At 39.8% G+C, this 21,643-nt stretch overlaps 1 protein-coding gene across 1 annotated transcript in view; it reads right to left on the bottom strand.

Moving 5' to 3' along the window:
- Window positions 1-1,842: 1,842 nt before the first annotated feature.
- KREMEN2 (kringle containing transmembrane protein 2) overlaps window positions 1,843-21,643 on the bottom strand; it is a 60,058-nt gene continuing 40,257 nt past the window's right edge. Inside the window, exons 5-8 of the mRNA XM_058183895.1 lie at window positions 16,167-16,499; window positions 14,033-14,161; window positions 9,337-9,409; window positions 1,843-2,903 (exon numbers count right to left, since the gene is read on the bottom strand). Of these exons, the coding sequence (XP_058039878.1) occupies window positions 2,606-2,903; window positions 9,337-9,409; window positions 14,033-14,161; window positions 16,167-16,499 (833 nt within the window). The 3' untranslated portion in view covers window positions 1,843-2,605. The remainder of the gene's footprint in view (window positions 2,904-9,336; window positions 9,410-14,032; window positions 14,162-16,166; window positions 16,500-21,643) is intronic.

Genomic DNA, 21,643 nt, shown 5'->3' with positions numbered 1-21,643 from the left:
CACACACACAAAAGTTTTCCCTAATTAGCATTGTTCCCTTCCTGGGACACACAAAAAGGATGCCCATTCAAACAAATCCTTTACAAACTGGGATATGTTAGAAGTACTAGGACTGTAATTCCTAGTTTCACTTTGTTTACAGGTTCAGCTATTAAATTATCAATTAATTTTATAATAATATATTTCTGTAATTGTTGTGTTGTTCTGATTTGTACTAAACCTTGGGAAAAGCATATAACAATGAGAACCTCGGTTGGAGGGCACCAGGTTGGAAAAATCTAGGGCAGGGGTCTGTCAAACTCAAGGCTTGTGGGCCAAATCCAGCCCACGGGGTCCTTTGATATGGTAGCGCTGCCCTGGAAACAGGGAAGGACTGGCTTGCATCACCTCTGCCGGTGTGTGGCCTACCTGAGCTCCGTTTTCGGGTGCAACGGCCTCCTGCCACTCTCTGCCAGTGAAAACGGAGCTCGGGAGTGCTATGCGCGTCCCTCCCAAGCTTCGTTTTTGCTGGCAGAACGCTCAGGCCAACACAGGTGCCCCCAACATGAGTGATGTTGAGCTGGCCATGCCCACCCAACCCCTTGAGATCACACACAACCCTGATGCGGCCCTCAATGAAATCGAGTTTGACACCCCTGAACTAGGGGATATTGTTTTGAAGTTAATAGCTGGAGCAGACACCCCTCCCCCCCAATTCCATTCTTAGTTGAAGAATTACAATAACCAGTGGATCACACTCCAAAAATCTGACTTTTATAGATGTTGAAAGAATAAGGTCTTCTCTTGCTCTCTCTTAAAGATAGTACATTATTTAAAAAAAAAAACCTGATAAGCTACATCGGGTTTTTCAAACTGGGCAATTTTAGGATATGTGGGTTTCAACTCCCAAAATCCTCTAGCCAGCATGGAAGTTGAAGTCCAGTCATCTTAAAATTGCCAAGTTTGAAACACACTGCATTAAATCAATGGCAGAGTTGTTCTGGATCCTGTTTCACTTTGTGGCTAACCAGATGCTACTGTGTACTCCAAATAGGAAATGAAAAGGAGATTATGCTGTCCTCTTCTTTTAAACAATTCTGCGCTGGCAACCATTATGACTAGGGAAGGAACACTGAAAGAATTTGGCACACGGACCTGCAAACAGCCTCATCACCACCAATCTAGTCTATGATTCAATAAAATAACACACTATTTGTATGCGGCAGATTCTGTCCCATTAGCTAGAATTTGCTTTGTGACAAGAAGAAAGTTGGTATTTCTTATATCAGTTCACTTTCACTGCATGTACTCATGTTCTACTATTGATGATTATTCTGCATAATTTTATACAATCATTGCCTGTCTTGCTCACCTCCTCCTCCTCATGAAATTCATCCCAACGTTGTAAAAAAAGTAACCTTATTTGGGAATTGCTCAAGGCTCCTAAGGATTTTGGTTGCCACCCTGTATTCTGTACCTTTTTTTAAAAAAAAAGAACAGCATAGATGCATAGCCATCCAAGCCTTGGCTACAGCTACAGGACTCACAGAGCCTTACGGATAGCCCCACCACACCTTACCTCCCAAACACACTGCAGGTCCAGTAGGAAACCAGGAATCTGAAACCAGATTAGCAAAAGTCAGGAGAAAGTACCAATGTTCCTCACTTTCTTCCAGAACCTGTCCTCTTATTCAAGATCACTTGGTTCCCCACAACTAATGACAAAATACTCACAGAAATGAGCCATGTTCAATGAAAAATGGACAATCCAGTGTATCTCCTACTCAGTCCAGGGAAGCAGAAAATCTATCAAGCTCTGAACACAACCCAACAGAGCTGATGACTTATAACACAGAAGCATCCTTGCCAATATGAAAATAATTTAATGAAGGCTTCGAGTTCCAAAATCCATCCTGTATCTGTGGAACAAAGGACAGCTAGTTTTCCTTTTCCTCATTCTTTGGTGTGTCTACAAAATTCCCTGAAGCCAAGTAAATAATGTTTCCATGGATCTCGAGGTCTTCGGACTGTTTGCAGCTAAATGTCTCACTGATGATACAACCACAACATGAGAACTGGTTTTCCCTAGTCAGTGTCCAAAAATTCATCAAGCATACTATACCCAGGCCTCCATTCCTTCCAAAGTTTTCCCCCTTCCATCGGTTATAAGGAACAAGTGTGTTGTCACACAAACCTACATTACTCCAAAATGCCATTGGGGAATATTTCTGGCATGATGGGAGTTTCTACCAGTCCTCTTTGTCCAACAGGACCTTTTTATAAAATCCCAGTACCATAAAGGCTGCTTTGAGATTAAATTAAGTTGACATGCCTTCCCCAGGGAGACATGGCAAGAGCGTCTCCACTCCCTCAGGCTTTTCCTGCCTCAAAGAAAGCTGTGATGTGGGGGATATTGTTACGGAGCCTTGCTACCCAGTGACCTTTGGCTTTCTGGAATTTGTTTCTCAACTAAAAGCCTCGACTTCCACTACGTCATACAGCCACAGCCGCTTGTCTTGAGTGGCTAAACACTGTAAGGCCCCAGTGTTTTTGTCCCTAATGAACAAAGGAAAATCCACTTTAACTGTCTGACAGCAAAAGTCACAAACTGCAGGATCTGAGCTCCTCAGATGGTGGAGATGAGAGATTTGAGAGAGGACTGGTTGGTAGAAGAAAGGTTCTCATAGCTGTGGCACAGGCATGAGCAGTCGGAGGACGTCTCGTCGTCTCCCCCGGCAACTCCACTCCCATTGTGCAGGGGACGGTGGTGGGGGGCCCCACGCGTTGTGCAGATTACCACACGGGTGTGTCGGTAGGCTACAGCCCATGCCTCACCCCCGAGACATTGGCAACGGTTCCGTGGCCCTTTGGAGGAGAATGGGACTAAAGAATTCCCCGTCTTCTTTTGTACAAAAAGGCAAGACCTGGAAAAGAGAGAGAAACAGGTGACATGGCCAGCTAGCTCTGATAGCAAGACGTCAGCAATAGCCACACAATCATGCCCAATGCCCCTCACAGAGCACATCATGAAAATCACATTTCATCACTTTCCCAGGCAGTTGGTTATACAGGTAGATTTGTTTAACAACTATCTTGTTTAGCAGCCATTCACTATTGCAATGGTGATGAAAATATAATTGGCACGAGTCTTTGCATTTTTTTACCTTTGCAGGTCTGTAAAGCAAAGGAGAACTGAAATAAGATTATAAGCATAATGGGAATTTTACTTAGAGACCACTTAGTTTAACAATTGAATTGTGGGTCGCAATATGGGAACTAAACACGGACTATCTGTACATTTCTAAATTGCCTTTAGTTGTCTTTTTCCCTATAAACAAACCAGCTTCAAAATGTAAAATTGACAGCTTTGGGTTATCCATTATCTTGGAGATAAGGTCAATTGACCGGTTGCTGATATGACAACCAGAGGAGTTTGGAGGGATATTGGTATGCCTCCTCTGATCATTTTTCATCCTCCATCTCAGCCTTTAATGCTCAGTCCTCTTTATTAATGCTTAGTTCTTTGAACTAAGTGAGTTTGGCTATAACTTAGGCCGGGGGGGGGGGGAGATGTCACCTGTTGGGTCATCTCTGGTGAAATATAAAATTTGTTGCTACTGGTTCTGTTGACGTGGCTTGGTGAGAGTCATGTGACTGGGTGGGTGTGGCCAACTTTTTTTTTCTTTTTTAAAGCATTTTTTACTACCTATTTGCCGGAACCAGTAGTAAAAAAATGCTTTAAAAAAGTAAAAAAAAAAAGGTTCCAACGATCATGCGGCACAGCTGATTGACAATTGACAATCAGCTGTGTTGTGTGATCCTCAGAACCATTTTTTCTTTTTTAAACCATTTTTTTACTACCAGTTCCGGCGAGTAGGTAATAAAACATGCTTTAAAAAGTTTTTAAAAGATTCCGACGTTTACGTGGCACAGCTGTGCCACGCGATCATCAGAACTTTTTTTTTAACCTTTTTAAAGCATTTTTTTACTACCGGTTTGCCTGAACCGGTAGTTTTTATCACTACCGGTTCTCCTGAACAGGTGCAAACCGGTAGCATTTCATCCCTGAGTAGGTGAGTCTTCTTTCATTCGCCATGAGCCAAAGAGATTTCTTTCACTTGTGGTAACAGTCAGAACAATTAATCAGTGGAACAACTTGCTTCCAGAAATTGTGAGTACTCCAACATTGGAGGTTTTTAAGAAGAGATTGGATAATCCATTTGCCTGAAATGGTATAAGGTCTCCTGCTTGAGCAGAGGGTTGGACTGGAAGACCTCCAAGATCCCTTCCAACTCTGTTATTCTGTTATTCTGATTTTCATACCCATTACTTCCTGGAGCAGATACCAAAATAAATAGATACCAAAAAAAATCTGAGGCTGACCTCAAAAAAGGAGAATAGAGGACAGCCACCTTCCAGTATTTTCTAGGAAAGAGAAGGTGGGGATATGTTTATCTCTGCTTGTTTTAGCTGTATCCTGAAACATGTCTTTATTTTAGCATGCAGAAGTCTTGCTTTTCTTCATGCAGAGAAGAAAGAAGGAAGCTGAACTGGGCTTCTGGTGCTTATTTGCTAGTTTCCCTATATTTGTCTGTTTTAATCATTTGTCTTCTCTTCTGGAAGTTGCTCAACAATTAGTCTATCAGATCTTTTCTCTACAGGACATAGCTACCTGCAGTTTCATTCCTGAGACTATTTCTATCCTGATGTCTTCCATTCATTCATTTATTTGTTCATTTATTTTACATTATTTTGATTTGGGAAATGCCAAATGGAGTAGGGTAGAAGTATCAGCCTACAGAACAGAAACCAAATCGTACACAAAATTTCTACAAGGCAGGGCCAAAAGAGGCAAGATGGCCTCACAGCTGGACTTAGGAATAGCACTTAAGACTTATATACCACTTCATAGTGCTTTGTAGGACTCTCTAAGCGGTTTACAGAGTTAGCATATTGTCCCCAACAATCTGGATCCTCATTTTATTGACCTCGGAAAGATGGAAGGGTGAGTCAACCTTGAGCTGGTCAGGATCAAACTCCTGGCAGTGAGCAGAGTCAGCCTGCAATACTGCATTCTAACCACTGCGTCACCAGGGCTCCTCACAATCAAAGCCCCCCCCCCCTTTTACACATTCATAAATGCCACAAATAGGTAGAAAGGGATTGAATTCGTTTGCACGGCTTGCACCCACCATCTTGCTAGATCAGGGATGTCAAACTCATGGCCCACGGGCTGAATGCATCATGTGCTGGCCTCGCCCAGCTTAGCCAAGGGGGGAAAAGTCCCAATATGTCACACGACGCTGCCGCGAATTTGACCCCCACGTGCAAGATGATTTCCCAGACCCCAGGTCACATATTCAAATGGAGACAACTTATCGCCTTGCCTGTAACAATTGCCCCATTCGTGAATCAAAACAAGGCCATTCAGCAGCAGCTTTGACAGATGCAACCAAGATAATAGATACCAAAAATAGCTGAGGGAATGGCCCTGGTGAGGCAGTAAATGTTGGCCAAATGTTGGTCAACATTTACTGCCCCCTCTAGACCGTTTCCTCAACTACTTTCCCCTCTGTGCTGACTCAGGTAAAAACGGGTGGGCAGCACTTTAACCCAGGAGTGGGGAAAGGTCCTGGGGCTATGCTGGTTGCCCATTCAAACTAGGTCTCCTCATAGTACTTGAACTACCAGTTCCATCAGGCCAATCAAGACAATATATACCTGGATGAGGAGGATAATGGACCCAGTTCATATGAAGCTAAATTAAATCAGTGACACCAATTGATTTCCACATTTTTGCTATAGCTGATAAAGCATGCTTCTAAACCGAGGGTCTCAAATTCCATATATCATGCAGTTACAGGTAGTCCTTGACTTATAACCGTTTGTTTAGTGACTATTCGAAGTTATAATGACACCAAAAAAAGTGATTTAACCACTTTTCATATTTATGACCGTTGGCCACATGATCAGAATTTGGGCACTTGGCAACTGGCATATATTTATGGCAGATGCACTGTCCTGACGTCACATGATAACCATTTGTAAACTTCCCAGACAGCTTCTGGAAGCAAAGTCAATGGGAGAATCCAGATTCACTTAACAACTGTGTTATTAACTTAACAACTGTAGTGGTTCACTTAACAACTGTGTTATTAACTTAACAACTGTGTTATTAACTTAACAACTGTAGTGATTCACTTAACAACTGTGGCAAGAAAGGTCGTAAAATGGGGCAAAGCTCAAAATAAATGTTTCACTTAGCAACAGGGATTTTGGGCTCAGTTGTAGTCATAAGTTGAGGACTGCCTACAATCTGTCCTTTTCTTCTTAGCAAAGCTAAGAAGTTTTGTTTGTTTTAGGTAGGTGAGAAAGCGTTTGAAGATTACAAAAAGAAGCAACAATTTCTACATACCTGAAGTTCCATGAATGAGGCAAAATGATTGTGTAACTAAGATGCTTGTTTTGAAAATGCTAAACTTGGGTTTAACACAACTATAGCAAAAGTATCCACAATAACTTGCGTGAATACATCGCACAGAGTCAAAATAACAGAACAGAATAACAGCGTTGGAAGGGACCTTGAAGGTCTTCTAGTCCAACCCCCTGCTCCCTATACCATTTCAGACAAATGGACCTCCAACCTCCTTTTAAAAACTTCCAGTGTTGGAATATTCACAACTTCTGGAGACAAGTTGTTCCACTGATTAATTGTTCTGTTAGGAAATCTCTCCTTAGTTCTCCCCCTGACTAGCTTCCATCCATTGCTTCTTGTCCTACCCTCAGGTGCTTTGGAGAATAGCTTGACTCCCTCTTTTTTGTGGCAGCCCCTGAGATATTGGAACACTGCTATCATGTCACCCTAGTCCTTCTTTTCATTAAAATAGACATACCCAGTTCCTGCAACCGTTCTTCATGTGTTTTAGCCTCCAGTCCCCTAATTATCTTTGTTGCTCTTCTCTGCACTCTTTCCAGAGTTTCAACATCTTTTTTACATCGTGGCGACCAAAACTGGATGCAGTATTCAAGTGTGGCCTTACCAAGGCATTATAAAGTGGTACTAACACTTCACGGGATCTTGATTCTATCCCTCTGTTTATGCAGCCCAGAACTGTGTTGGCTTTTTTAGCAGCTGCTGCACACTGCTGGTTCATATTTAAATGGTTGTCCACTAGGACTCCAGGATCCCTCTCACACTACTATTGTTGAGCGAGGTACCACATAACAAAACCTATGTGTTTTGTTTTTCTTGCCTAAATGTAGAACCTTACTTTTTTCACCATTGAATTTCATTTTGTTAGATAGCACCCAATGTTCAAGTCTGTCAAGATCCTTTTGTATCTTAAGCCTATCTTCTGGAGTGTTGGCTATTCCTGCTAGTTTGGTGTTGTCTGCAAATTTGATGAGTTCCCCATCTAGCCCCTCGCCCAAATGATGAAGATGAAGATGTTGAAGAGTACTGGCAGAGGTGAAATGCTCCCAGTTCGGACTGGCTCGTGCGATCTGATAGCAATGGCGACTGCTGGTTCGGAGGACCAGTAGCAAAAATCCCTGCCCCCCCCCCACCTCTGCTGAGCCGCACCATCAGCAGAGGGTGTTTTTTTTTTTTTACTTTTAAAAGCCGGTTTTTCTTCAGCCGAAACATGTCTTTAAAAGTAAAAAAAGCCTTTGAGGATCCCGCTCCTCAGCTGAGATCGGCAGAGCCTTTAAACTTTTTTTTAAAAATGTTTAAAGTCTCCTCTGGCGATCTCACCTGAGTTCCTCATCAGCAGAACCTTACTTGTACTGTTACTTGTAGAAAACATGTTTTCTACAAGTAAGAGTAGAGATTCTAAGGCACTTACCTGATTACTGATGAACGCATGGCTTTTTTCCAGCCCGAAAGCAGTTTCACTTTCAGCCCAGACAGAATCAATTGCTTAGCTAATCTATTTCCTCAGTGATCAACTAATGCTGGCTGGCTTTGCTGGCTGAGGAACTCTGGGAATTGAAGTCCAAAATAAAATAAAATAAAATAATAAAATAAAATATTTATGCAGCTTTCTGAGATTTGGTGCGTTTCTGTAGTGTTTCACTCTAACTACACAAACACACAAAATCTCAGAAAGCTGTACATGGCATTTTGTGTGTGTGTGTGTGTGTGTGTGTGTATGGGTGGGTGGGTCAGTTGTGGTGTGTGTGTGTAAAGTGTGAAAGTTGGTTTTTGAGTTTTTTGTGGCTGTGTGAAGTGTGAAGTGCAACTGCTTTTACATTGTGTGTGAGTCAGTTGTGTTGTGTTGTGTTGTGTGTGTGTAAAGTGTGAAAGTTGGTTTTTGGTACCTCTTACTGTTTTTTATACTTTGTTTATTATTTTTATTATTTATTGTTATTGGCCATGTCCACCCAGTTATCTGACCACCAAGCCATGCCCACCAATTAAGCCACGCCCACAGAACCGGTAGGGAAAATTTTTAGATTTCACCCCTGAGTACTGGGCCTAAAACAGAGCCTTGGGGTACTCCACTGCATACTTCCCTCCATGTAGATGTAGTTCCATTGAGGACTATACATTGAGTGCGGTTTGTCAGCCAGTTATGAATCCATCTGGCGGTGATGCTGTCTAACCCACATTTTTCTGTTTTATCTAGTAGTAGGTTATGGTCTACTTTATCAAATGCCTTACTGAAGTCCAAGTAAATTATATTGACAGCATTCCTCTGGTCCACTAATTTTGTCACTTTGTCAAAGAATGCAATAGGATTAGTCTGGCATGACCTCTTTTTTGACAAACCCATGTTGGCTTTTGGTTACTACTTTGTTTGCTTCTAGGTGTTTGCTGATTCGTTGCTTGATTATCTTTTCCAGAATCTTCCCTGGTATTGAGGTCAGGCTACTAGGTCTGTAATTTCTTGGATCTTTTCCCCCCCATTTTTTGAAGATGGGAACTACATAAATGCTTTTTCAGTCCTCTGGCAGTTCCCAGGAACTCCAGGGTTTTTGAAAGATATGATTTGATGGTTTTGAGATCTTATCTGCCAGTTCCTTCAGAATCTTGGATGATTTGAATTTGTCTAGGGTAGACAAGTGCTCACTTACCATTTTAAGTCATAAGTGGTCATAAGTCGAGGACTTATGTGCTTGATGACAACTTTTCTTTCATGGGCCTCAGGGAATTAGCCTGTACTTGTGCAGCCTTCACACACCTTGTTTTCAATCTTGGGCCTTAACTTACTTTTTCCAAAATTTATTCCCTTTCATCCTGCAAAACAGGAAGGGAAGCCACCACTCCTTGTTCCAAGCAAGGATGCCTGGACTTCCATTCCTCCAAGAAATTGGAACAACAAATTACACAACATCTCCAAGTCAGCTTGAACCTACCTCTTGCGCAAATGATATGAGACAATGATGATAGCTAAGATGAAGGTGCCTGTGGCCGAGTACATCACCCAAGCTGTGTCACAAAAGAACAGAAGAAATCAATGGGTGTTCAACAAATGTTGAACCATTAATCATGCTAAACACAACAGCCCTCCTCAACCTGGTGCCTTCTAAATGTATTGGAACTCAAGACCCCTAATTTCCTGCCACTAAAAAAAAAGAAGAAGAAGTGATCACAGAATTCCAAGCCAGGTTCACTTTGGCTTAACTGGGGCAGTTTTAAGACCCTTCATTGGCCTCTCTGTAATTGCAAAGCGTCTGCCACTAGGTGGTGCCAAATTTAATCTATTGAATAGTACCAATGTCTTCCACATGAGGTAGATAATGCAGAGCAGCAACCTCATTATTCTGGAGGAGGCAGAAGGCTAGAAGATGACACCCAATTATATAAAATCCCAGTTAGCCTGATGGACAAGAGGAGTAATTTACTGATGCCAATGTTCTAAGAACGTGGCACAAATTTCAGAAATGGAGATACTCGCTATGAAAATATGTGTCACCCAAAATACTTCTATGTATGGTATGTATATATACACACATGCAGGTTTGCATGAACCCAAGCCAACCAGAAATGTAGCCAAAGGAAGGCCCCTTTTATTGACAGCATGCATTCCATTCTCCTTTGACTGCGTCATGGAAGTATATGCCAAGCTGAAAATTTTTGGCTTCGGCTTGGTGTGCTCTTCTTAGTCCCTCTGGCTTAACTGACAGATTTGAAACTGGCAGAGCAACACTTAGTAGAACTGAAGTCAGGTAAGGCAGAGGCTGAACAGAAGCCAAAAAGGAAGTTTTCCAAATCACTTTTCCCATTCCCATAAAGGCAGCAGTAAAAGGTGTGCCAAATAAGCATATAGCTACGAACTTGCTAACATTGCATTCACTGTGCCCTGTTTTCTTGCACAGAGACCTGATTTATCTTGCTTTTGTTATTTTCCCATGCAATAGATTCAAAATCTTGTCCCATATAAGAGGTTATCTGCTAGGACCCTGGATGTGTTCATTCACCCAACTTGGAGTACAAACAGTACTTATATACATATATACTTTATATACGTATGTACTTTATATGTATATAAAGTATAGGTAAAGGTAAAAGTTCCCCTCGCACATACATGCTAGTCGTTGCTGCCTCTAGGGGGCGGTGCTCATCTCCGTTTCAAAGCCAAAGAGCCAGCGCTGTCCGAAGACGTTTCCGTGGTCATGTGGCCGGCATGACTCAATGCCAAAGGTGCACGGAACGCTGTTACCTTCCCACCAAAGGTGGTCCCTATTTTTTCTACTTGCATTTTAAGTGCTTTCGAAACTGCTAGGTTGGCAGAAGCTGGGACAAGTAACGGGAGCTTACCCCATTACACGGCAGCACTAGGGATTCGAACCACTGAGCTGCCGACCTTTCGATCGACAAGCTCAACGTCCTAGCCCCTGAACCACCGCATCCCTATATATAAAGTATATATGCATATAAAGTGCATCGGGAGCCAGTTTGATTCAATGGTTAAGGCTAGAAAGCAGGAAATTGTGAGTTCAAGTACCACATTAACCATGAAAGCCAGCTGGATGATTTTGGGTCCGTCTCAGCCCAACCCACCTCACAGGGTTGTCCTTGTGGGAAAAAGCAAGAGGAAGGTGTGTTGAATATATTTGCCATCCTGAGTTATTTGTAAAAACAATAAAATAGAACAAAATAAATATCAGAATGAGAGTAAGAGATAACCTCTAGTGCAATGTTTCTCAATCCTGGCAATTTGAAAACTCCCAGGCTGGGGAGTTCTGGGAGTTGAAAAGTCCACACATTTCCAAGATGCCAAGGTTGAGAAACATTGCTGCAGTGGTCCATTGTAAGACTGTGATGCCCCAGTTCCACAAGCTGACCAGACAGTCTCAGAATTAGGGAAGTTGCTGTGCTAGCACATCTGGAGAGAGACCATATTAGGAAAAATTGAGCTGCACATCAACCTGTTTCTTTTCCATAACATGATTACCTGTTTACAATGATTATATCCCTTTTCAGTGTGGTTTTTTGTTGTTGTTGTTTATCCTGCATCTAATTTTACAGAGCACTAGATATTTAAATAATTACATATTTTCTTTCAAATATTCCTTTACAGGCAGTCCTTGATTTATGACCGTAATGGAGCTGCCATCATGGTCATAAGTCATGACAGTTGTAAAAAAAAGGATCTGTTACAAAACTAATCTGATTTTATGACCTTTTTTTGCTCTAGACATTGAGCGAAACATTGTGGTCATTTAGTGAAGCAATGGTTTACTATGGGTGCGGTTTGGCCAAAAACCAAAAGTAAATACTGGGTTTTGGCAAAATCATGGTTTATGCAAAATCCATAAATACAATCATGGTTTATGCAAAATCCATAAATGCAACCTGGTTGCTGAGCACGCAAAATTGTGTTACATGACCATATATGGGGGGATAATCATCAGAACTTTGAATCTGGTCATAAGTAGCCCCTTCTGGTAGGTCTATTGTAACTTCAAATAGTTGCTAACCGACTGGTCGCAAGTTGAGAACTACCTGGTATGAACTCATTTAGAAAAATACACGTTCCAAATATGTGGCAACAAGAGAATACAGATAGTCCTCGACTTATAACAGTTCATTTAGTGAATTCAAAATTACAACAGCATTGAAAAAAGTTACTTATAGCCATTTTTCACATTTACAACTTTGTAGCATCCCCATGTGATCAAAATTCAGATTTTTGGCAGCTGTTCCATAACGTATGACCATTGTTGTTTCCCAAGGTCATGTGATCACCTTTTGTAACCTTCTGACAAGCAAAGTTAATGGGGAAGCCAGATTCACTTAACAACCATATTCACTTAACAACTTAATTAACAACTGCAGTGATTCACTTAACAACTGTGGCAAGAAAGATGGTAAATTGGGGCAAACTCACTTAACAAATGTCTTACTTAAGAAGCAAAATTTTGGACTCAATTGGGGTCCTAAGTCAAAGACTACCTGTAGATAGCCTTGCTTCAATTCATAATCGGCAGAAGAAGGAATGGTTTGTATAAAAACGTGAAAAGAACCCATTCCTCAAATGTTCCTTTTCTCTATTTGAAAAATATGTTTTAGATACTTTTGGAATAAGTTTTAGGGCTCCCCAGTGGGTTTCTATTTCTTTTTTTCAGCCAGGAACTATTTATGGGAAAGAGAAATTCTGCAAAGAATCAATAGGGAGAATGCAAGGTTGGGGATCTGCTTTCCATCCATGCTTGTTGCTCCATTCCAAATTATCAGCCTTGAAAATATCCAAACATCATCATCACTGTGGAAGAAAATGCTGAAAGAGTGCTCAGCTTAGAACAGTATCTCTCAATCTTGGCCACTTGAAGATGCATGGACTTCAACTCCCAGAATTCTACAGCCGATGCTGTTGGCTGGGGAATTCTGGACTTTGAAGTCCATGCATCTTCAAGATACTGAAGATGGATAGGATGCATTAATGTATTAATCAATATTCAGTTATGGGCGATAATATGTTTGTATGTGTTGGGGTTTTTTTAAAAAAAATTTTTGATGGACTTTTTAAATGTCTTGATTGTTTTGTGTTTTTTGTCCTTTTTTGGATTTTTATTTTTGAAGTTTTGTATTTTAACTTTCTTTTGAATAAAAATAAAATTATGATAGGAAGAAGATGGATATTTTTAGCTCTGGACAAACCTAGGGGAGGGTTATTTATATTTTTATAAATATATTTTGTATATTGTATAAATATATTGTATAAATATATATATATATATATATATATATATATATATATATATATATATATATATATATATATATATATATATATATATATATATATATATATATATATATATATATATATATATATATATATATATATATATATATATATATAGTTATATATATATATATATAGTTATATATATATATATATAGTTATATATATAGTTATATATATAGTTATATATATAACAACAAAGACTATATACTGTCACTAGAGGAGGGATTGAAATCCCCTTTACATTTTTCCAAGCCTGGAAGGCTTTAAAAGGCTTAAAGAATGCAAAAAAAAAATGTTGGTTAAACCTTGGTATGCCTCATCTATTATGCCTATTATGAGAGCAAAATCAGGCAGGGGCAGTTTTAAGCACTGTGATCTGATGATTCTTCTAAGAAAATGAGTCTGAAGATACATGCCAACCAATGGTACATACAGTTGGTTCACCCTAGATTCAGAAGAAAGAAACAGATAGGAAAAAGGATTAACTACATTTCATCTTGCGAATGAATTCTCTGCTTCGAATTCCCTCTTTCAAATATTGTTAAGTTTAAAGGCACCCTGATTCTCTTAGCAGGCATAACTAGAATGGGTTCCTTGGTCCAGGGCAAATCTACAGTGTCAAAGAATCTGTTTATATAAGGGGCGTGCATAAGCGCACAAACGTGCCTACCGTTCCTGTCCTATTGTTTTTCTTTTCTTCTTCCTATATATATATATGCTTATACCTCCTAACATTTACTCATATATATGTTTATATACTATATAATCTTTTTGTATGATGTTGTGACAAAATAAAAAAAAATGTAGCATATAACAGCTTCACAGTATAATATGCCCCTTCCAATCTAGTCCTTTACCTCCTACCCCAATGGCAGAGTCATTGGCACTGTAGGTCCAGGTTGAGTTCAGCCAATCAGAAGAGGTAGGGGTCAGACGGGATCCATCTCCTGGAAGGGTCCGTAAGTTGACCGATGAAGCTTTCAATCCTAGAAGGAAATCAGAATCATGAATCATGAAGAACTTTATAGAGGATGTAATAGAGGATAAAAAGTTAACTTTTTTATCAAAATCTCAGGCTTTCCTGATATGTTAAACTGTAACACAGCCTCACCAATTTTGTAATGATGAGAGCTGTAATAAGGCAGGTTGCACAAATGCAATAAATGCAACAAATGCAGCTCATTAGTAACTTTTTTGAATCCCCATACGAGAGAACCCATTTTTCAGTTAGTGGAAGCTCTGGACTGCTGCTTTAGAGAAAGGTTGAATAAAATACAAGAATTTAAATCACCCAACCAAGCAAAAACCTCACTGCAAAAGGAGCCAGATCAAAGCATCTTTAAGATTTGGAGATGCTCAACTGTAAAATGTCCATCTGACTTTTTCTTCTCATTGCCCACATATATCAGTTTAGCTTCCCCCCCCCACACACACACTGAAATTAGTGGCCCCATTAATGTGAATACGTAGAGATATATTTTTACTTATTACTAGGATGAAAACTACTGATCCAACCACTCATTTCAAAGACCCAGCCATACCTTGTGAAAGCCTGGCACAATTGTGCCTCCTAGCTTTGCAAATTCAGCTCTGGTCATCTCTATTAAAAGAGATTTCTGGGGACACAGCCAGATTATTGATCTAGGGCTACAGAAAGATTCAAAGGGATGTCAAGAGAAACTGGCCTACATTAACCCTTTGGGGATATTATAAAATTTAATTAAACTAAATGTAAAAACGTAATTAGAAAAATGTAATTAAAACATTTGGGGACATTACAAAAAAGCTGTTGAGACTTTGGAAAAAGCACAGAGAATAGCAGCTAGGATGATTAAAGACCTAGAGACTAAAACATATAAAGAACGGTTGCAGGAACTGGGTATAGCTAGTCTGGAGAAAAGAAAGGTTAGGGGTGGCATAATAGCAGTATTCCAGTATTTGAGGAGTTGCCATGAAGAAGAGGGGGTCAACTTATTTTCCAAAATACCACAAGGCAAGGCAAAGCAAGGCAAGAAACAATGGATGGAAACTAATCAAGGACAGAAGCAATCTGGTATTAAGGAGAAACTTCCTAACCGCAAGGACAATTAACCAATAGAACAGCTTGCTTTCAGAAATTGTAGGTGCTCCATCACTGAAGGCTTTTAAGAACAGACTGGACTGCCATTTATCTAAAATGGTACAGGGTTTCCTGCTTGAGAAGGGACTTGGACTAGAAGACCTTCAAGGTCTTCAAGGGCCGGGATAGCTCAGGCTGTTAAGAAGCCTGTTATTAGAACACAGTAGCCTGCAATTACTGCAGGTTCAAGCCTGGCCCAAGGTTGACTCAGCCTTCCATCCTTTATAAGGTAGGTAAAATGAGGACCCAGATTGTTGGGGGGGCAATAAGTTGACTTTGTAAATATACAAATAGAATGAGACTATTGCCTTATACACTGTAAGCCGCCCTGAGTCTTCGGAGAAGAGCGGGATATAAATGTAAAAAAAAAAAAAAGGTACCTTCCAGCTCCATTCTGACTGACTGACTGACTGACTGATTGAGAAACATTTTCATATAAGCCAGATAGCAATAAATTTGGTAATAAATTTGGTAATAGATTTCTGGCGTTTCTCAAGGAATCCTGAAATACGTTCCAAGATAGAACATCTCTACATATATGGATCTAGAATCTACTAATTGGGGAAACAAGCATAAGGGGAAAAGGTTACAAGCATTGGACTGAGCCCAGAATGCAGGGGTAAGATGTCACTAGTACAAGTGAGTACAATCTACCACGCAGGCCAAAGATTATCTATGGTTACACTGCCTGAAAAGTTGACTTCATTCATCTTGCTAAAATGGTCTCCCCTGTCCCACTCTGTAAGCAGGGCCACTTGGGAGACAGAAGGGGAGGGGGAAAGAGAAAGAACATCATCATATAAGTTTTAGAACTTTCCTCTAACATTTTAGTCAGGTGACCACATCATCCAGGAAGCTAATTCAGTGCCTACCTCGATATAAGATGGCAAAGCCTTGGGCTTGCAGAAACTGGTCTGATTGGAAGGAGAGAGAAAGACAGTCCGTGGGGAACAGCAGAGGTGCAGCTGGCCTTCGGCGCCCATCAAAGTGGGCCAGTAAAAGATTGCTGTGTCCATCCCGGACCTCTAGGCGGTCGTTTGGATCACGCACATCAAAGATCTGGAAGCTGAGCTCTATAGAATCATAACCTGCAGGATAAAGGACCCAGCTGCAGTTGCTGTTGGCCTCATAGTCATCTGGGAACTGCGGAGAGTAGATCACTCCAGACAGATCACTGAAGTTCCCCTGACAGGCCCCCATGGAGACTGGAATGGGAGGAGAAAAATCAGAACAGAATTGCAATCAATATTAAAGGAAAAGCCTCTGATGAATTAAGCTCATCTTCAGGTTATGAAATTTAGATATTTTTAAATTTTTAAAAAAATGATCAAATGCTGAAATACAAAGAAGCGCAACATTAACATAAAAGGGTACTTAATAGCTAAGTTACAAAAACTGTATGTTGTATAATGATGAAAATAAACTAAATGTAACAGAACAGAAAATAAAAAGAGTTGATTTTAAAAGATCCAAATGCTTGTAAAATTCATTTCATGTTGATATGAGATTATTTCAATCTTTAAGTTTATCATTAAATCTAGACCATATAGAGACATATTGCTTTGTCTTCTTATTTTTGGAATAAAAAGATTTCAAAGATAGATAACAGACTCATATTCATATCCTGAATCAATTCTTTAATATCAGGAGGATAAATTATATCTAAATTATATAAGATCATCCACTTTACCAAGCCCTAGGTTTAGGGTACAGCCAAATCTCTTCATAAAATACCAAATTCCTTGTTTTAGGAATATAATAAATATTTCATTTACATTCCATTTCTTTTCAAAATGATATTAAAAATATTTATAATGCTAGTACAAAAAAATCTAATGTCCAACTTTTTAAAAACTTTATTTGAGGAGTCCAGTAGACATAAAATAATAAGTTTTGTTGAATTTCTTAAATTGTTAAAAATAATAATAAATATGTTTACATTTTTTAAAAAAAATTGCACCCTTTGATTTTTCCAAAATTGGATGTTCCAATTCTTCATTCCACAGTACAGATATATAATTAAAGCTAGTCTTCCTTCTATTTTTTAAATTCCATATAAAACTGAATTGTTGGGTTCACTTTAAGTGCTGCATCTCTTAAGGATCTCAAGACTTAGGTACTTCTAAAACTGTTAAAAGCATCTGGGTTGTGCTGTTTTGTCAGTACATGTTACAACAATACGTACTGCAAAACAGATGTTATGGGTAAATCTTATTCAGAATACAATATCTCAAAATATTTAAAACAACTGCTAAAAACCAACTGACTTAAGGCATTTTATCCTTTGTTTGGTCCAGACATTCAAGCTGAAAATCCTCTTCTCTATTTTCAAATTTGGATAATTCAGCATTAGTTTCCTCTTGTGCATCAAAACACAAACACTTTACTACCTTCCAAATACATTTAGAGAGAAATCCACATAATGATTTAATATAACTTGTTACTTCAGACAATGTCCTTTAAGATAGTTAAAATTGAAGGATTTTGATCAACCAAAAATATTTAATTAGATTAGAACCAGGAAAACCCAAAATCTATCGTCCTCAATAGAAACTCACAGGTGACTCTCTTTCAGATAATCTTTGGTTAGTTGGAATCTTTTTCTGGACTTCGAGTTTCTGGAAAAAAATTGAATTAGCCTCTTGGCCCTTTCTTCTTTGTCTACTGGAGAGCACAGAACTTCACCCAACAAATTTTTCTTTTTTGATCAAAGAAATACAGGTAGTCCTTGATTTACAACAGTTCGCTTGGTGACTGAAGTTACAACGGCACTGAAAAGATGTGTCTTCCATTCATTTTTTGCACTTACGACAGTTGCAACATCCCCATGGTCACATGATTTACATTCGGATGCTTGACAACTGACTCGCATTTATGACGGTTGCAGTGTCCACACGGTCATGTGATCCCCTTTTGAGACCTTCTGTTGTGTCTTGCCCGCTCTCACAGCAGCCGGGGCCTTCTTATCTGCTCCCGAACACGGAGGAATGTATGCCTCCCGGCCCCAGTCCTGGCTCCATGCCCAGACAAGCTGAAGAGGAGGGGGCACCTCCCGGTCCCAGCCCTGGCTCCATGCCCAGGCAAACGGAGCAGCTAGACCCCTCCCCCTCCTCCACAGCATGTGAGCCTGAGAAAAGTTTATTTCCAACAGCTGCTGATTGGAGTGACCCTCGCATCAGAAGACTGGATAGGCGGAGGCAACAGAAGGAAGGGAGGGGCAGGCCTGGATGAGTGCTGAGTCATGGAGCCACACCCCATGGCCTATATAAAGGATCTGCTTTCTGGCAGTCTCTGAGTCAGGCAAAGTCGAACTTATCTTGCTGAAGTCACTTTCTGGTCTCCTGCTTGCTCTGAGGACTTTGCTAGGACTTTGGGCAGAGCTGCAGAGGCAAGCCTGATTCGGATTTCCCTGACCCGGCCGTCAGCGGAGGAGTGGGACACGACACCTTCTGACAAGCAAAGCCATTGGGGAAACTGGATTCACTTAGCAACCATGTTACTAATTTAACAACTGCAGTGATTCAATTTACAAATGCAGCAAGAGAAGTCGTAAAATGGGACAATACTCACTTAACCAATTTTTCACTTAGCAACATACATTTTGGGCTCAATTGTGTTTGTAAGCTGAAGACTACAGTCTTTTTATAGTAAATAGAGGTCTGTACGCAGGTAGTCCTTACTTACCAACTGTAATTGGAATTGGAAACTCTGTTGCTAAGTGACTCAGTTGTAAAGTATGTTACATGACCACACTGACTTGTGATAGCAGTTCTGCAATCCCAGTTGCTGTTGTTTGATGAATCTTGCAAAGGTTGCAATGTCCTGTGATCATGTACCCAGCATCTGAGACCTCCTGCTGGCTTCTCCATTGACTTTGTTTGTCAGAAGTTGACAGTGAAGATCACAAATAGCAATCATGGGACTGCTGTATGCTGTCACATGCAAGCTGGTCCTCCTCATTCCGCCCCGTCATAACTTTGAATGGTTGAATGAATGGTTTTTAAACAAGGACTATCTATTATCTATTATTACAATAACAGAATCTTGCAACTCTGAATACATCTCCCTCCTTTAATCTTCTTGAGAACTAGGGGGGGCGGGTGGTTTGTCTGAGACATTTACGCACATTACATTCTTGGTCTGGGCTGAGGCCCCTTTTATCTGCCCATGGCCTTGGTAGCAGCTCTTCCTCCTATCCCTCAAAGTCATCCCTTCTTCCCCCAATGGCCAGCAGATCCCATTATAGAATTTATTTATTTTCCTGATTGCTATTGCCAGCAGGACAAGGTAGGGTGATGAAAACTCCCCTTTCATACGCATAACAGGACTGTGAAGATGTCCATAAGGTATTGCTTGGGAAGCAGTGAGAATTGCCCAGCCACTACAAGTAGCAAGAGGTAAAGTCCTGATATGAGTATCCCAGGAGAGAGGACGAGATATCCAACATTTCCATGCTGCTGCTACACCTCTCCTAATAACTCTGTTGAGTTCTCATAAAACTGAAGAAAGGGGTTCCTCTCATTTTTAAATTTGCCCTGCCTCCCACTAATGTATAACCAATATTCTTGCCCTGACATATCCTACTTATTATTATTCATTAGATTTATACCCGATTTCACTCACATACAATTCCAGGAAAAGGTAATTCACAACAAGAGTTATGTGCACCACCCATGTATGCTCGAAATTCAGTGTAGACCTTTGAACCTGGATTGCTGCATAGCCTTAATGATTATAGAGGGCTGGTGAAAGCTGAATGGGAGCAACTTGCCTAAGGCTAAGCAGTAAGCACTTGGCTGAACTTAGATCTGAATCGAGCTTGTCAACAGCTACAGTAGTACATCCCACATCATAACGCTAAAGGCAATTAGCAGGGAGTATTAAACATTGCATCCAACTATCATGGAGTTGTTATAACCTGGCCAAAGGTAAGAGCCACCTACATGAACAGTTGGATCTTTTCCTATGCAAGCAAGATTCTTGCATCTTGCAGTTGGCTCAGATTTAACAATTATGCTTCATAAGCTCATCCATTTCTGTTTGCAACCTTGGAGATAAGAGGAACCCAGGAATGCAGCTGTTTAGAAGAACCATATGCATATCATAATACTCTTGCATAGTTAGGTAGCTTCCTTTGATGGGATGTAAAAGAGCTTGATTAAACTACCTCAATTTTACAGAACTTTCGCAGAGCATCAATTCTGCTTCCCAGGCTCATTCTCCCACCCCCACTAATTTTTTATTTTATTTTGTCACAACAGTATATATAATCATCAACATAAACAATAACCCATCACGAGAGAAAAAGTATATATAAGTAAAAGTATAAGTAAAAGTATGCATATAATACTATAATGAAGAGAACAATAGGACAGGAACGGTAGGCACTTTTGTGCTCTTATGCACGCCCCTTATAGTCCTTTTAGGAATGGAGTGAGGTCAATAGTAGACAGTTTTTGGTTGAAGATTTTGGGGTTTTGAGTAGAGACCATAGAGTCAGGTAGTGAGTTCCAAGTGTTAACAACTCAAAAGTCATACAAAAGTCATATTTTCTGCAATCAAGTTTGAAGCGGTTGACATTAAGTTTGAATCTATTGTTTGCTCTTGTATTGTTGCGATTGAAGCTGAAGTAGTCTTTTACAGGAAGGATATTACAATAGATGATTCTGTGTGTTAAACACAGATCATGACGGAGTCGGCGGAGTTCTAAGTTTTCTAAAACCAGGATTTCAAGCCTGGTGGTATAAGGTATTTTGTTGTTAAAATAAAATAAAATAAAATAAAATAAAATAAATAAATAAATAAATAAATAAATAAAAAAAATTAATTAATTAAATAAATAAATAAATTAAATTAATTAATTAATTTATTAATAAATAAATAAAATAAATAAAATAAATAAAATAAAATAATAAAATAAGGTATTTTGTTGTATAAGGTATTTTGTTATTTGGAAACAGACCTGAGATTGTTCCACTACTTGGAACTCTGAGGACAAGCAGGGCTGCCATAAAGCCAATCCCTCAAACTAACCCACAGGTGAGCACAAAAAATGCCATTTGTTCTTGACCTGTACACTGAGGTACAGCAGTTTCAGGAGCCACAAACTCCCTTTGCCTCTAAGCCAAACTGAAAGGTGGGTGGGGGGAAACCAAACTGCTAAGCCCACTCCAATGGTGGCATGCAGAAGCAATGTGTTTTCCATACATATTGTGTGCTTTTGTGGTTGGCATTTTGTAAAAACGTCCCTAAGCTATTAGGGAAAACTCCTTTTTCAGATAGTCCTCAACTTATGACCACCATTGACCCCAACATTTATATTGCTAAGTGAAAAAAATTGTTAAGTGAG

The sequence above is a fragment of the Ahaetulla prasina genome, chromosome 4, assembly GCF_028640845.1.
Source record: "Ahaetulla prasina isolate Xishuangbanna chromosome 4, ASM2864084v1, whole genome shotgun sequence".
NCBI lineage: Eukaryota > Metazoa > Chordata > Lepidosauria > Squamata > Colubridae > Ahaetulla > Ahaetulla prasina.
The sequence above is the reverse complement of the archived record's forward strand: the minus strand, read 5'-3'. Positions and strand labels throughout refer to the sequence as shown.